This window comes from Oncorhynchus gorbuscha, linkage group LG17 (genome assembly GCF_021184085.1).
Source record: "Oncorhynchus gorbuscha isolate QuinsamMale2020 ecotype Even-year linkage group LG17, OgorEven_v1.0, whole genome shotgun sequence".
In the NCBI taxonomy this organism is placed as follows: Eukaryota; Metazoa; Chordata; class Actinopteri; order Salmoniformes; family Salmonidae; genus Oncorhynchus; species Oncorhynchus gorbuscha.
Genome location: NC_060189.1, coordinates 41,012,206 through 41,030,008, shown reverse-complemented (window position 1 = coordinate 41,030,008; position 17,803 = coordinate 41,012,206). Strand labels below are relative to the sequence as shown.

The window sequence follows — 17,803 nt, the reverse complement described above, 5'->3', positions numbered from 1 at the left end:
TTGAAGTTGGTGAGGGAGATAAAAGTCTCCAACTTCAGCGATTTTTGCAATTCGTTCCAGTCACAGGCAGCAGAGTACTGGAACGAAAGGCGGCCAAATGATGTGTTGGCTTTAGGGATGATCAGTGAGATACACCTGCTGGAGCGCGTGCTACGGATGGGTGTTGCCATCGTGACCAGTGAACTGAGATAAGGCGGAGCTTTACCTAGCATGGACTTGTAGATGACCTGGAGCCAGTGGGTCTGGCGACGAATATGTAGTGAGGGCCAGCCGACTAGAGCATACAAGTCGCAGTGGTGGGTGGTATAAGGTGCTTTAGTGACAAAACGGATGGCACTGTGATAGACTGCATCCAGTTTGCTGAGTAGAGTGTTGGAAGCCATTTTGTAGATGACATCGCCGAAGTCGAGGATCGGTAGGATAGTCAGTTTTACTAGGGTAAGCTTGGCAGCGTGAGTGAAGGAGGCTTTGTCGCGGAATAGAAAGCCGACTCTTGATTTGATTTTCGATTGGAGATGTTTGATGTGGGTCTGGAAGGAGAGTTTGCAGTCTAGCCAGACACCTAGGTACTTATAGATGTCCACATATTCAAGGTCGGAACCATCCAGGGTGGTGATGCTAGTCGGGCATGCGGGTGCAGGCAGCGATCGGTTGAAAAGCATGCATTTGGTTTTACTCGCGTTTAAGAGCAGTTGGAGGCCACGGAAGGAGTGCTGTATGGCATTGAAGCTCGTTTGGAGGTTAGATAGCACAGTGTCCAATGACGGGCCGAAAGTATATAGAATGGTGTCGTCTGCGTAGAGGTGGATCAGGGAATCGCCCGCAGCAAGAGCAACATCATTGATATACACAGAGAAAAGAGTCGGCCCGAGAATTGAACCCTGTGGCACCCCCATAGAGACTGCCAGAGGACCGGACAGCATGCCCTCCGATTTGACACACTGAACTCTGTCTGCAAAGTAATTGGTGAACCAGGCAAGGCAGTCATCCGAAAAACCGAGGCTGTTGAGTCTGCCGATAAGAATATGGTGATTGACAGAGTCGAAAGCCTTGGCGAGGTCGATGAAGACGGCTGCACACTACTGTCTTTTATCGATGGCGGTTATGATATCGTTTAGTACCTTGAGTGTGGCTGAGGTGCACCCGTGACCGGCTCGGAAACCAGATTGCACAGCCAGGGAAGGTACGGTGGGATTCGAGATTGTCAGTGACCTGTTTGTTGACTTGGCTTTCGAAGACCTTAGATAGGCAGGGCAGGATGGATATAGGTCTGTAACAGTTTGGGTCCAGGGTGTCTCCCCCTTTGAAGAGGGGGATGACTGCGGCAGCTTTCCAATCCTTGGGGATCTCAGACGATATGAAAGAGAGGTTGAACAGGCTGGTAATAGGGGTTGCGACAATGGCGGCAGATAGTTTCAGAAATAGCGGGTCCAGATTGTCAAGCCCAGCTGATTTGTACGGGTCCAGGTTTTGCAGCTCTTTCAGAACATCTGCTATCTGGATTTGGGTAAAGGAGAACCTGGAGAGGCTTGGGTGAGGAGCTACGGGGGGGGCGGAGCTGTTGGCCGAGGTTGGAGTAGCCAGGCGGAAGGCATGGCCAGCCGTTGAGAAGTGCTTATTGAAGTTTTCGATAATCATGGATTTATCGGTGGAGACCGTGTTTCCTAGCCTCAGTGCAGTGGGCAGCTGGGAGGAGGTGCTCTTGTTCTCCATGGACTTCACAGTGTCCCAGAACTTTTTGGAGTTGGAGCTACAGGATGAAAACTTCTGCCTGAAGAAGCTGGCCTTAGCTTTCCTGACTGACTGCGTGTATTGGTTCCTGACTTCCCTGAACAGTTGCATATCACGGGGGCTATTCGATGCTATTGCAGTCCGCCACAGGATGTTTTTGTGCTGGTCGAGGGCAGTCAGGTCTGGAGTGAACCAAGGGCTGTATCTGTTCTTGGTTCTGCATTTTTTTTGAACGGAGCATGCTTATCTAAAATGGTGAGGAAGTTACTTTTAAAGAATGACCATGCATCCTCAACTGACGGGATGAGGTCAATGTCCTTCCAGGATACCCGGACCAGGTCGATTAGAAAGGCCTGCTCACAGAAGTGTTTTAGGGAGCGTTTGACAGTGATGAGGGGTGGTCGTTTGACTGCGGCTCCGTGGCGGATACAGGCGATGAGGCAGTGATCGCTGAGATCCTGGTTGAAGACAGCAGAGGTATATTTGGAGGGCCAGTTGGTCAGGATGACGTCTATGAGGGTGCCCTTGTTTACAGAGTTAGGGTTGTACCTGGTGGGTACCTTGATGATTTGAGTGAGATTGAGGGCATCTAGCTTAGATTGTAGGACTGCCGGGGTGTTAAGCATATCCCAGTTTAGGTCACCTAACAGAACGAACTCTGAAGCTAGATGGGGGGCGATCAATTCACAAATGGTGTCCAGGGCACAGCTGGGAGCTGAGGGGGTCGGTAGCAGGCGGCAACAGTGAGAGACTTGTTTCTGGAGAGAGTAATTTTCAAAATTAGTAGTTCAAACTGTTTGGGTATGGACCTGGAAAGTATGACATTACTTTGCAGGCTATCTCTGCAGTAGACTGCGACTCCGCCCCCTTTGGCAGTTCTATCTTGACGGAAGATGTTATAGTTGGGTATGGAAATCTCTGAATTTTTGGTGGCCTTCCTGAGCCAGGATTCAGACACGGCAAGGAAATCAGGGTTAGCAGAGTGTGCTAAAGCAGTGAGTAAAACAAACTTAGGGAGGAGGCTTCTGATGTTGACATGCATAAAACCAAGACTTTTCGATCACAGAAGTCAACAAATGAGGGTACCTGGGGACATGCGGGGCCTGGGTTTACCTCCACATCACCCGCGGAACAGAGAAGGAGTAGTATGAGGGTACGGCTAAAGGCTATCAAAACTGGTCGCCTAGAGCGTTGGGGGCAGAGGATAAGAGGAGCAGGTTTCTGGGCATGGTAGAATATATTCAGGGCATAATGCGCAGACAGGGGTATGGTGGGGTGCGGGTACAGCGGAGGTAAGCCCAGGCACTGGGTGATGATGAGAGAGGTTGTATCTCTGGACATGCTGGTTGTAATGGGTGATGTCACCGCATGTGTGGGGGGTGGGACAAGGGAGGTAACAGGGGTATGCAGAGTGGATCTAGGGGCTCCATTGTGAACTAAAACAATGATAACTAACCTGAACAACAGTATACAAGGCATATTGACATTTGAGAGAGACATACAGCGAGGCATACAGTAGTCACAGGTGTTGAATTGAGAAAGCTAGCTAAAAACAGTGGGTGAGGCTAATCAGCTAGCACAACAAACAGCAGGTAAAATGGCGTTGACTAGGCAACTGGGCCGACAGATAAAACAAACAAGCAGAGTGGAGTACCGTGATTAATGGGCAGTCCAGTGTGCGTCAGCTATGTAGCCAAGAGATCAGTGTCCAGGGGGCAGCGGTGGATGGGGCAGGGGGCTGGGCTGGCGAGTGTTATCCAGGTTTTTTTATTTTATTTTTAAACTAACAATGACTAAATAGCTTGTAGCTAGTTAGCTGGTTAGCGTCTGGAGGTTCTTGAGTGTGTCATAAAAATAAAATAAAAATTAAAAGTAACAGCGATTCCGTACCACAGTGGGTAAGGCAAGTTTCCGGAAGGTATAAACAAAATAAAAATCAAAAAGAGATAGAAAGTAAATGGGTTCAGAGTGTTTGGGATGCAGTGATTCAGATGGTTAGCAGGCCTGTGCTAACAAGCTAACAGTTCGTAGGCCCGGGCTAGACAAGCTAGCCGTTAGCAGGCCGAATTAGCAAGCAGGGAGATAGCGAGGGCTAGAGCGTTAACCTTTGGGGGGACGTCGCGATGGGGTGAGTCTGTTTATTCCTCTTCATGCGGTGACATCGACAGACCGGTCGTGGGCCCGGGTAATTGTAGCCCAGGAGTATGCTACAGATGCTCTAGTACGCTAGGTGAGCTGGAGACACAGCGTTTCAGAAAGCTTGCGGGCCTTGGCCGGCAGATGGATCTTTGACGATGTCGCAACGAAAAAGCCTGTTGAAACCACCTCGGACGATTATGTCGGCGGACCAGTCGTGATGGATCGGCGGGGCTCCGTGTCGGCAGTAAAGGGTCCAGGCCAATTGGCAAAAGAGGTATTGTTGGGCCTCTTCGGCTAGTCGGGAGATGGGTTTAGCTCAAGGCTAGCTCAAGGCTAATTGGTGCTTGTTTTGGGACAGAGACGTTAGCCAGGAGTAGCCACTCGGATTGCAGCTAGCTAGTTGCGATGATCCGGTGTAAAGGTTCAGAGCTTGCGGTAGGAATCCGGAGAAAAAGCAGTCTGATGTGCTCTGGGTTGATGTCGCGCTGGTGTCCTAGTTAGCCATTGTTAGCGGTCTTCAAAGCTAACTGAGTACTAGCTAGTAGCTAGTTAGCTGGCTAGCTTCTGATGGGGGTTCCGGTTCTAAAGTAAAGTATAGAAAAAGCAGATCTGTACCACATTGGGTGATGCGGGTTGCAGGAGAGTATATTCAGCTCTAGTTGGAAAGTGAGATTAAAATATGTACGAAATATATACAGAAAAAAAAACGAATAAAACTATATTTACACTAGACAGGACGGGACAAGACTAAACACACGTCCGACTGCTACGCCATCTTGGGAACCAATTCAGGCCACCATAGACCTACATATACCTAGACATACAAAAACCCCACAGAATTACAAAAACCCTAGACAAGACAAAAACAAGCATACCACCGTCGTCACACCCTGTCACGAATCCCGCTTTGTGAGTCTGTGTTTGCCTGTGTTTCTGTCCTGGAGTGTGTTTCCGGTGTCCTGGAACGCACCCTGTCTGGTTGCCGGTGAATTAGCTTGTTGGGAGATCATGTTCACCCGCACCTGTATCCCATCAGTAATCTGCACACCTGTCCTGATCATCACCTCTCCCCTTCAAAAGCTCTGACCTGACATCCATTCCCTGCCGGATCGTTAGCCATGAACAGTATGTTGTGCCATAGTATCAGCCTCAAGTTGGATAGAATTTGTTTTGTTGTTTTTTACGTATTGCTTGCCTTGAACTTATCTCCGTTTGTTCTGTCTTCAGTTACTCACCCGGATCATTTACCCCATTCCCGCCTGGTCGTCGGAGGATTCCGCTACCCCATTGGATCCACCTATTTACTCCCATCAACTCACCACCACTGCCCGCTACGCCACCTGGATATATCTACCCATTCACATTCACTTGTAAATAAATACTCACCTTCTTCCTACTCTCCTTGTCCTGGTCTGCTTCTGGGTTCGATTTTGAAAGAACGTGACACACCCTGCACTAACCAAGTAGGTCAGGGCGTGACAAATGGCGAAAATTGCAACATGTTTTTACTAAACCTTCAATATAGAAATGCGACAAAAATAACCTACACAAAAGTGTTACAAATGATGGAGAAATCCTTATCTCACCAAACAAATGTTCTCTTGTTTACATTGAGTAGCTTGGATGAATAAGGTGCCCAGATGTGCCCAGAGTAATCTGCCTGCTCTTCAGTCCCAGTTGCTAATATATGCATATTATTAGTATATTTGGATAGAAAACACTCTGAAGTTTCTAAAACTGTTTGAATGATGTCTGTGAGTATAACAGATCTCATATGGCAGGCAAAAACATGAGACCAAATCCAATCAGGAAGTGGGAAATCTGAGGTTGGTCGATTTTCAACTCAGCCCGTATTGACGATGCAGTGGGATATTGGTCATGTTGCATTTCCTAAGGCTTCCACTAGATGTCAACCGTCTTTAGAAACTTGTTTGAGGCTTCTACTGTGAACTGGGGCTGAATGAGAGGGGAATGAGTCAGAGGTCTGCCAGAAGCCACGAGCTGGTCATGCGCATTCAGATGAGAGGTTGCTCCCGTTCCATTTGCTTTTCTGAAGACAAAAGAATTCTCCGGATGGAACATTATTGAAGATTTATGTTAAAAACATCCTAAAGATTGATTCTATACATCGTTTGACATGTTTCTACAGACTGTAACGGAACTTTTTGACATTTCGTCTGCAACTAGTGAACGCGCTTCGTGAGTTTTGATTTGTTTACCAAACAAGCTATTTGGACATAATTGATGGACATTATTGAACAAATCAAACATTTATTGTGGAACTAGGATTCCTGGGAGTGCATTCTGATGAAGATCATCAAAGGTAAGTCAATATTTATAATGTTATTTCTGACTTCTGTTGACTGCACAATATGACGGATATCTTTTTGGCTTGTAGGGTCTCTGAGCACCGTACTAAGATTATTGCACGGTTTGCTTTTTCCGTAAAGCTTTTTTGAAATCGGACACAGCTGTTGCATTAAGAAGAAGTTTATCTATTTTTCCATGTATAACACTTGTATTTTCATCAACATTTATTATGCGTATTTCTGTAAATTGATGTGGCTCTCTGCAAAATCACCGGATGTTTTGGAACTTCTGAACATATGAGCAAATGTATACTGAGATGTTTTTTATATAAATATGAACTTTATCAAACAAAACATACATGTATTGTGTAACATGAAGTCCTATGAGTGTCATCTGATGAAGATCATCAAAGGTTAGTGATTAATTCTATCTCTATTTCATATTTTTGTGACTCTACTCTTTGGCTGGAAAAATGGCTGTGTTTTTCTGTGACTTGGCTCTGACCTAACATAATCGTTTGTGGTGCTTTCGCTATAAAGCCGATTTGAAATAGGACACTGTGGTGGGATTAACAACAAGATTACCTTTAAAAGGGTATAAGATACTTGTATGTTTGAGGAATTTTAATTATGAGATTTCTGTTGTTTTGAATTTGGCGCCCTGCACTTTCACTGGCTGTTGTCATATCGATCCCGTTAATGGGATTTCAGCTCTAAGAACTAATAACACATTTTTCTTGACTATACTGAAAACATAATTTAAACATTCAGATTGTCAGTTGGAAAAATAATGTGAAACCCGAGGCTAATGACTCCTCCAAAAGCTAATTGGAGTCAGGAGTCCACTAACCTGGAATCCAATCAATGAGACAAGATTTGAGATGTTGGTTAGAGCTGCCTTGCCCTATAAGAAACACTCACAGAATTTGAGTTTGCTATTCACAAGAAGCATTGCCTGAAGTGAACCATGCCTCGAACAAAAGAGACCTCAGAAGAATTGTTGGCATGTATAAAGCTGGAAAGTGTTACAAAAGTATCTCTAAAAGCGTTGATGTTCATCAGTCCACGGTCAGACAAATTGTCTATAAATGGAGAAAGTTCAGCACTGGTTCTACTCTCCCTAGGAGTGGCCGTCCTGCAAAGATGACTGCAAGAGCGCAGCGCAGAATGCTCAATGAGGTTAAGAAGAATCCGAGTGTCAGCAAAAGATTTACAGAAATCTCTGGCACATACATACATCTCTGTTGACGAGTCTACGATACGTAAAACACTAAACAATAATGGTGTTCATAGGAAGACACCATGCAAGAAGCCACTGTTGTCCAAAATAAATATGCTGCACATCTGAAGTTTGCAAAAGTGCACCTGGATGTTTCACAGCACTACTGGCAAAATATTCTGTGGACAGATTAAACTACAGTTGTGTTGATTGGAAGGAACACACAACACTGTGTTGAGAAAAAAGGCACAGCACACCACCATCAAAACCTCATCCCAACTGTAAAGTATGGTGGAGGGAACATCATGGTTTGGGGCTGCTTTGCTGCCTCAGGGCCTGGACAGCTTACTATCATCGATGGATAAATGAATTCCCAAGTTTATCAAGACATTTTGCAGGAGAATGTCAGGCTATCTGTTCGGCAATTGAAGCTCAACAGAAGTTGGGTGATGTAACAGGACAACGACCCAAAACACAGAAGTAAATCAACAACAGAATGGCTTCAACAGAAGAAAATACACCTTCCTGACCTCAACCCGATTGAGATGCTGTGGTATGACTTCAAGAGAGCAGTTCACACCTGACATCCCAATAATATTGCTGAACTGAAACATTTTTGTTCATCCTTGTTCAAGCACTGCACATCTAGATTTTAATATACTGTACAAGAGAGGTTTAATGAATGCATTCTACAGAGAAGATAATGGTATAGGAAACCTACAAAATAATAGCAAGAACCCCCTCTGCAGTTTATAAAATGCTGTCATCGTGCTGTGCTGATAAACATTTACAAAACATGGTCCAAAATTCCTCCTGACCGACTTGCCGGTCTGACCGACGTGCAGGTCGACACAAATTGTTTGGTTGAGGTTATTGATGCCAAAGGAGGGTCAACCAGTTATTAAATCCAAGGGTTCACATACTTTCCCCACCCTGCACTGTGAATGTTTACACGGTGTGTTCAATAAAGACATGAAAGCGTATAATTGTTTGTGTTATTAGTTTAAGCAGACTGTTTGTCTGTTGTGACCTAGATGAAGATCAGATCAAATTTTATGACCAATTTATGCAGAAATATTTCCAAAGGGTTCTCATACTTTTTCTTGCCACTATATCTGTGATACAAAAATTTTTTGTTCAGATGGGGAAAATCCTGGCCTCGATGGTATTCCAATAGAGATATATCAACTATTTTATGAACTACTGAAAGATCCCCAAAAAACTATAGGCCTATATCGAATCTCCCATTCCTCTCAAAATATTTTGAAAGCTGTTGCTCAGCAACTCACTGCCTTCCTGAAGACAAATAACATATACCAAACGCTCCAGTCTGGTTTTAGACCATCATGGTACTGAGACCACACTCGTGAAGGTGGTAAATTACCTTTTTAATGGCATCAGACCAAGGCTCTGAGTCTGTCCTTGTGTTCCTAGACCTTAGTGTCGCTTTTGACACCATTGATCCCCACATTCTTTTGGAGAGATTGGAAACCCAAAGTTCTTGCCTAGTTTAGATCTTATTTGTCGGCAAGATATCAGTTCATCTCTGTGGATGTTTTTTCCTATGACAAATCAATGGTAAGTTTCAGTGTTCCTGAACGTTGCATTTTCACTATAAAAATAACTTGGTGATGTCATTCGGAAAGACAATGTCAACTTTCACTGCTATGCAGACGGAACACAGCTGTACATTTCGCTGAAACATGATGAACCCACAAAATTGCCTACCATGGAAGCCTCTGTTTCAGACATAAGGAAATAGATAGTGGCAAATGTTTTACTTTAAACTAAACCTGCTTATTGTTCCAAGAATTTCAATGGTGGTACTGAACCAAGGACACGCACAGTATATCCAATATATCGTCCCATGTCCATTCCTCATTGCGCCGCTGTTGCTGCCTTTGTTGCTTCTCCTGCGGCTCGTGCCTGTTAACACGCTGCTTGGTCCGTTTGTGGTGGGTGATTCTGTAACGGTTTTCTAGGTGTGGTGAAGGATCCATGTTTAATGAACAAAAAACGTAACACAAATCGAAAATACAAACACTACAAAACAAAGAATGTAACGAAAACCGAAACAGCCTATACTAGTGAAACCTAACACAGACAGGAACAAGGACACTAAGGGCAATCACCCACGACAAACTCAAAGAATATGGCTGCCTAAATATGGTTCCCAATCAGAGATTAACGATAAACACCTGCCTCTGATTGAGAACCACTCCAGACAGCCATAGACTTTGCTAGATCACCCCACTAGCTACAATCCCAATACATACACACCAAAACCCGAAGACAAAACACACCACAATACAAAAACCCCATGCCACACCCTGGCCTGACCCAATACATGAAGATAAACACAAAATACTTTGACCAGGGCGTGACAGAAGTATCTGATTATCAAGACATTAGAGAAAAAGCTTCTTTAAAAAAAAACACATTAGCCGCACATCATCTCTAGGTCCTTGTTTAATAGCCTACATCCTATGATGTGAGCCCTGAGAGATTTTTAGTGGAGGGGGAGAAAGGATGTTGAGCCAGAGCAGTGTGCAAAGACCACTCTGTAAACAATGTGTGGGATTTCCAACAGCTCAACTCCACTCACATAGAAATCTGGTCTGAGTAGGGAAGGGAAAACTGAACGTTTGCTGTTATTGGCAGAAAGGCTTGGAACTCTATTTCTGTCTCTTTCTTTCTAATTTACTGCCTGGTGATGTCACCATAGAAGGCCAAAACTCCATTCCACCAAAAGAGACTGATATTTCAGGTGTATTTTCAAACATCTCATACACTAAAAAGGCATTATCATAATTTTCACCATTTCACAGTATTATTCCAACCTCAGTGTGGAAATATAAAATATATAAAATCACGTTTTTGACTGCACTGCTAGTTACAGATACTTTTCAGTTTAACCCCTTTGAACTGCATTCTTTTTTGTAAGAAATGTGCTTTGTAAATAAAGTTAACCACTTTGAACTGCATTTTGTTTTAAGAAATGTGCTTTATACTGTATCACGTTTGATTTGATGACTACATAAACCATTTATTTTGCAAGCTAAAGTCTGGGATGGAAAGTCATTACATCTAAAGGAGACTATTTTCTGTATGATTGTTTTGGTAAAGTTCCTTGTAGGGTTGGCTAACCGTCTCCGTTTCCACGTGTTATATTACCCCGAAGTGCTATCCCCGATGCGCGCACGAGAGATGGAGAGCCATCGTCGTGACGTCATGATCTTACCACAAGATAAGCCTGGAGCTATATCACGGAGGCGAATGGTTTACCGTATAAAATAAAAGACTGTTACATCGGAGAGGGATTCTCGTCGGAGCACAGAAGCAATTGCAAAGGGCGCAGAATAGCCCTTATAGCAATTTTGGCACCAGCGGAGCCCAGCTCTCAACCCTCAGATACGCTCCTTGAGCCCTCTCCTGTCTCTCTTTATCCCCGTGTGTCAATTCATTTGTGCGGTCCAAGTCAAGTCAGATCGCACTCCGTTGAAATGCGAGCATCATAATAAAGACCGCGCACCTTCAATAGAGGGGACAGAGACATATTTATGCAAGTGTGTGAACGGGTTAGACAGCGAGCAGGGAACAGCAGAGGAGCACACCAGCCGGTGCGGAATGTGTTTGGAAAGCAGCTAAAACCGAGACAGAGCTGCGCTGCCTCTGGAGTCGCTTTTAGTCTGGGGACAGAAACCTAAAATAAAATGGGCGCTGGCAGTGTGGACCTACTGGTCACTCTCCAGATCCTGCCCGGTTTCTTCTCCAACTGTTTGTTCCTCGCGCTCTACGACTCGGTGGTGCTGGTGAAGCGCCTAGTGTCCTTACTGAGCTGCTCGGGCAGCGGAGGGGGAGAGTGGCAGCGCATGCTGACCTCGGCAGGGCTCCGGTCCATATGGAACAGCTTCCTGCTGGATGCATATAAACAGGTAATGAACCATGTTGTATTGTTATATATATAAAGTCACTGCAGGCTACGCTTTAGTTAGAGTTTGTGGTTTTACTATGAGTTGTAGGAAGTTGTATTGTGGTATACCTGTGTACAACACACCCACAGGTCTTGGGCATTGTGGCAGTAAAATAGTGTTCTCTAAAAGAGTCAGAATGGCATCATGCATAAAAGTTGTTCAAAACTACTTCAGCACACAACCTGGTCTCAGAGCATTTTGTATTACTCTGTGTGTAAATCTGTCAATTTATTTTAGTATATTGTCACGTTTTGTATGGTATTAATTTGTGGATGTCATCACCCAGTTCTATTCAATTTTTGTATTTGATCTTTATTTAACTAGATAAGTCAGTTAAGACTTGCAAACATACAATATGTTACGAATTTGCTTAATATACAATATGTTACGAATTTGCTAAACTTAGTATATGTTACACATTCCAGCTAGGTGGCTAATGTTAGCTTGCTGTCTAATGTTAGCCATGCTAAGGGTTAGTGGTTAGGGTTAAGCTTAGTGTCAAGTTTAGGAGTTAGGTTAAAGGGTTATGGTTAGAGTAGGTGTTAGCTAACAAGCTAAGTAGTTGCAAAGTAGCTAAAAATTAGTAAGTAGTTGAAAAGTAGCTAATTGTCTAAAATGCTAAAGTTGTCTATGATGAGATTCAAACTAGCAACCATTGGGTTCCTAGATGTTCACATTACGAGCCCACCCCTCCACCATGACCAACCACCCTACTTTAGTTTTTGTCTTAAGTAACCATCTGTCTTATGTAGCCATGCCAAACATAACATATCATACACATTTCAGTGTCAAGGATATATATTTACTATGTTACGCCTAGTCTATGAGACCAGGCTGCAGCACAAAAACGATCTAGCTAGGCATGCTTCTCTGTAACTCTTGCCATTTCAAAAGCAGTGTATAGTATTTTTTTTATTCATTCATTCATTCATTCATTCATTCATTCATTCTGAAAGGACAATTATACTATTTCTGCATTGCTGAATTCTTATCTTGCCATCTGAGACCATGTCCATGGGTCACCTTGTTCAAATCAGCATGTTGAACTTTAATATCAAATCAAATGTAGGTTATCTGATCTAAAAAGTGATGAACTTTGGCCCCCAGACAGTCAAAACCCTGAGGGCCATTCACCCTCAGTTACTTGGAAATTCAGAGGTCTGGCTTCTCCTAAATGTTACATTTTAACTCTCAAGCCAAACAGACATCGTTGTGTCAGTCCTAACCAGACACTAGGCATCAGGCAGGTAGCCAGGTGCACATGTAAACTTTAACACAGATCATCTGACACATAGGCATTTTGCTAACCAGGTAGTACAGTATGGATTTACACGTTTTATATGCATGAAACACGTGCATGAAGTTAGTTACTGAGGAATGCGGTCGTCTAGTTTTGGTTAATTTGGTCAAGGATTCCCCCACCTCTCCCCTCTGCCCCCTTCTTGATAATTTGATCCTCTGTTGTATTATTGTCACGTTCCTCCCTCTTTTTCTCCCTCCTTTCTCCTTTCTTCCAGCCTCTCTCTCTCACTCCTTCTTCTTCCCTCTCTCATGCCCTCTTTCTTCCCTTCTCCCTGCCTCTCTGTCGTTCAGTCCCTGGCTCTTTTTTACTCTGGCATCCCTCTCTCTCCTCTATCTGTTTCCACCTCTCTTCCTCCTCTCCTTCTCTCTCTCCCCTTCTTCCCTCTCTCTCCTGTTGTGCTGTCTACGTCACCAACTCCTACTAAACACTAAACTGTTCTACCTTTTCCTGAACTCTCATGAGTCATGCCTAATCAGCGTCGGGGCTGTTACAGAGTATTACAATGTTAGTGTCAAAAGGCTCTTACCACAACAGCACTCACACTCTTTTCAGCTCTTAGGCTGCTGACTGACCGGATGAAAGGGACTTGGGGAAGTCTATCATGTGGTACTGGTCAATTCAATACATCTAATCACTTACTGATGTAAAATACCTAGAACGGACGTTGCCTCCAAAATGACCTCAGAAAATCTGTCATGGGGAGGAAAGTTTGCTCTGTTCTAGTGGGGATTGAGATGGGGAGGCAAGCATTTCTGGCCAGCACTCTCCATCCCAATTTGATGAATGACTCTTGGCATGGTTAATGCACGCACGCACACACACACGCACACAAGTTGACTCATAACCCGCAGTCCCCGCAGATATGTGGGTGGGTTTTCCCTCTCTCATGCCCTCTTTCTTCCCTTCTCCCTGCCTCTCTGTCGTTCAGTCACTGGCTCTTTCTTACTCTGGCATCCCTCTCTCTCCTCTATCTGTTTCCACCTCTCTTCCTCCTCTCCTTCTCTCTCTCCCCTTCTTCCCTCTCTCTCCTGTTGTGCTGTCTACGTCACCAACTCCTACTAAACACTAAACTGTTCTACCTTTTCCTGAACTCTCATGAGTCATGCCTAATCAGCGTCGGGGCTGTTACAGAGTATTACAATGTTAGTGTCAAAAGGCTCTTACCACAACAGCACTCACACTCTTTTCAATTCTTAGGCTGCTGACTGACCGGATGAAAGAGGTATGTAAGAGGTATGAAAGGGACTTGGGGAAGTCTATCATGTGGTACTGGTCAATTCAATACATCTAATCACTTACTGATGTAAAATACCGAGAACGGACCTTGGCTCCACAATGACCTCAGAAAAACATTTAGGAAGATTTACAATGTTCTAGCGCTGTCATGGGGAGGCAAATTTGCGGTGTTCGGGTGGGGATTGAGATCATGGGGAGGCAAGCACTTCTGTCCAGCACTCTCCATCTCACTTTGATGAATGACTCTTGGCTTGGTTAATGCACACACACACACACACACACACACACACACACACACACACACACACACACACACACACACACACACACACACACACACACACACACACACACACACACACACACACACACACACACACACACACACACACACACACACACACACACACACACACACACACACACACACAGACAGACACTCATTCTTGAGGCTCGCCCTGATTGACAGCTTTGTGCGCTTGTTATTCTCAGTGAGTTCAATGTGCAAGTTTCCATTACGTCCTGTCTAGCACTTGACACCTCACAACATGTCAAGCATTATTTAGTGTTTTGTGGGGGTGTGTGTGGGTGTGCATGGTTGTGGGCATGTGTGTACATGTGTGTACGAGTGTGTGTGTGTATGTATGAATGTACAGTATATATTATTGTGCCTGGTCTACACTTGATTGACTGTCAAAACCAAGCCTTTCTATTATTTTATAAAGACTGTTAATCTCAATACAAACAGTTGCTAACCAACCTCTCTTTCTCTCTTCCTCCCTCCTCTCCCATGCAGGTTAAACTGGGTTTTGAGGCACCCAACTCCAAAGTGGTCAAGGTTCCTGGTAGCATCCGGCGGCGAAGCAGCTTGACCAGCACCACGGGCCCTCATCCCTGGGACGAGTGCCGCCTACTGGACTTCGAGTCGTCGGACCGCCCTCTTGTGGTGAATTTCGGCTCGGCCACCTGACCCCCCTTCATCAGCCACCTGCCCGCCTTCCGGCGGCTGGTGGAGGAGTTCTCAGACGTGGCTGACTTCCTGCTGGTCTACATCGACGAGGCACACCCCTCGGACGGGTGGGTGGCGCCCGCCATGGGCCCGCGCTCTTTCGAGGTCAGGAAGCACCGATCACTGGAGGAGAGGGTGGTGGCGGCCAAGAAGCTGATTGAGTCCTTCAGCCTGCCATCTCAGTGCCAGCTGGTGGCTGACTGCATGGACAACAATGCTAACGTGGCCTACGGTGTGTCCAACGAGAGGGTGTGCATTGTGCAGAGGAGGAAGATCGCCTACCTTGGAGGGAAGGGACCCTTTTTCTACAACCTGAAGGATGTGAGGCAGTATCTGGAACAGAGCTACGGCAAGAGATAGGACCAGATAGACAGGAAGAGATGACCAACTAAACGAGGCTGGAAAAGAGGACGAGATAATGTTTATTTTTGTATAAAAGGAGAATTAAAGGAAGGTGAGGTGCTTTCAAAACTGGACTGTCAACACTCAGAACAGAACATGTTACAGGTTCTAAGGTTCCAAAGTTCCAAATCTCATGAACTTCCTTTCTGGAAGGAGACCAACTTTCCACTAGAGAACAACAGAACAGAACCAATAGACTTAAGAGCCTGGACTGATGCTCTGCTACCTAAGTTGCCTGAAAGAAGAGACTGAAAAGGTTAACCGCTGACACGCTTTATCAATGCCTTCATCCCCGTTTGCTAATCATGAATAAGTTCTCTAGTTATACAGTCCTCATTAACTTCTAACCTGGCACCTTTCAAAATGAAAACCAAATTACTGAACAGAGTAGAAAGCAAAAGTACCCAACGATATATAAATATATAAAATATGATATTAATTTATTTATATGGTTGTTAATGTTTGTTTTTACACCATGGTAATATTTTGTATGGCGATGCACTTGTAACGCTTTTTTATTTAAGAAGACATTGTGTCATACTCCCATTTTGTGTGTATGAGGGGGTGTTACAACACTATTCATAACAACGTAGAGTAGACTGCTTAGAACCACCTGGACTTAGAAACTTCCTGGTACATCTTTCATGTTACCACACCACCTAGAAAACAGAGGTTAGCGCCGTATCGATCTCCTCCATATTGTCGATTTAAACCTGACAGACGATGCGAGAGGTAGAGAAGGAGAGAGGGAGGAAAGTGAACTGGAGAACAAAGCACAGCATCAACAGCATGTTGGCCAGAAACGGAGGCAATATGTGTCCTGTAGATATTACCAAGGATACATAGCTAGCTAGCTGTAATCCCAGGGCTATTTGCTGTTGGTGAGGGTTTGTGTTAGCGATGTTGGTTAGCGATAAGGCAGGGGTGTACAGAGATGTAATGGGTTGACGGAGATGACCATGTCTCCAAGACCTGAGGTGAGTTTCCCGAAAGCTTTGTGGCTAACGTGTTACTGATTCTATCTTGACGGCCCAGACTTGTGCTACGTGTAGACCATCAAACATTGCATTTACAATTGGTGCTCTCATGGTTGAGTTGTCAAGATAAACAAAGTGCCTCGTTCACCATGAAGTTGTGGTACACTGTGGTGTGTGACAGGAGTTGAGACACGCTAAGGACAGGTGGTGTCTAGATGGCTTAAGAAGGTGTTTCGGAAGGGGTGTGTGTCAGCTGTATGGTGTGACGTGACTGAAGAGGTTTTTAGTTGTCCATGGGAAAGACAGGCAGACAGACATTTGGTTTGGGTCGAGACGGGGCTGGTGTGAGAATGAAAACCACTGACTAAAGGGTTACTGACTCTGTTTGTGGTCGGATGACAGACCTCACCTCCCTGACGTAGACTCAAACCAACACGTCTTTTAACATCATCAAACCATCCAACATTCACAAACAATTTCTAGGAGAGGTCCATAAAACTGACCCCCCCCCGTCCCCGTCTTCATCCATATACTCAATCCTGTGTAGTGCTGCTTTTCAAAAAATACAGGAGAGTAGAGGAGAGACGGAAAGTAAAATAAAGTTGTTGCTGCTGACTGTGATTTGCTACTCTGTGATTTCTGTCTGTGTGAGTGCTGATGGAGTGTAGGTGAGAGCGAGAGCGAGAGAGAGAGGCGCTGAAAGAATGGAAGAACTCTTCAGGGAGTTTAAAAGTCCAATGCAGCTGTTTTTATCTCAGTATCAAATCCTTTCTGGGTAACAATTAAGTACCTTACTGTGTTTTTTATTCAAAAATTCAAAAAGAAACAAAAATAGCTTCTTAGCAAATAGCAAATTCTCAATCAAGAATTTTGCAAAGACTTTCTAAGATTGGTCTGAGTGGGGAGGGGAAAACTCAAAATTAGCTGTTATTGGATTTCTGTTGCTAACAGATGTATAAAATTGAGCACACAACAGCCATGCAATATCCATAGACAAACATTGGCAGTCGAAGAGCTCTGTGAATTTCAACATGGTACCATCATAGGATGCCACCTTTCCAACAAGTCAGTTCGTCAAATTTCTGCCCTGCTAGAGCTGTCCTGGTCAACTGTTAAGTGCTGTTATTGTGAAGTGGAAACATCTAGGAGCAACAACAGCTCAGCCGTGAAGTGGTAGGCCACACAAGCTCATAGAACGGGACCGCTGAGTGCTGAAGCGCGTGAAAATTGTCTCACCTCGGTTGCAACACTCACTACTGAGTTCCAAACTGCCTCTGGTACAATTACAGCATACAGTCTAGACGATTCTGTGCTTCCAACTTTGTGGCAACAGTTTGGGGAAGGCCCTTTCCTGTTTCAGCATGACAATGCCCCCGTGCACAAAGTGAGGTCCATACAGAAATGGTTTGTTCAGATTGGTATGGAAGAACTTGACTAGCCTGCACAGAACACTGACCTCAATCCCATCAAGCACCTTTGGGGTGAATTGGAACACGACGGCGAG

The 17,803-nt window shown here is 44.6% G+C and overlaps 1 protein-coding gene across 1 annotated transcript; it reads left to right on the top strand.

The window, feature by feature from the left end:
• Nucleotides 1-10,655: 10,655 nt before the first annotated feature.
• Nucleotides 10,656-16,908, top strand: dio2 (iodothyronine deiodinase 2). The gene is made up of 2 exons (XM_046307747.1): nucleotides 10,656-11,333; nucleotides 14,708-16,908. Exons 1-2 carry the CDS (start codon nucleotides 11,112-11,114, stop codon nucleotides 15,278-15,280), a joined length of 795 nt encoding a protein of 264 aa, XP_046163703.1. The 5' UTR covers nucleotides 10,656-11,111; the 3' UTR covers nucleotides 15,281-16,908.
• The last annotated feature ends 895 nt before the right edge of the window (nucleotides 16,909-17,803 follow it).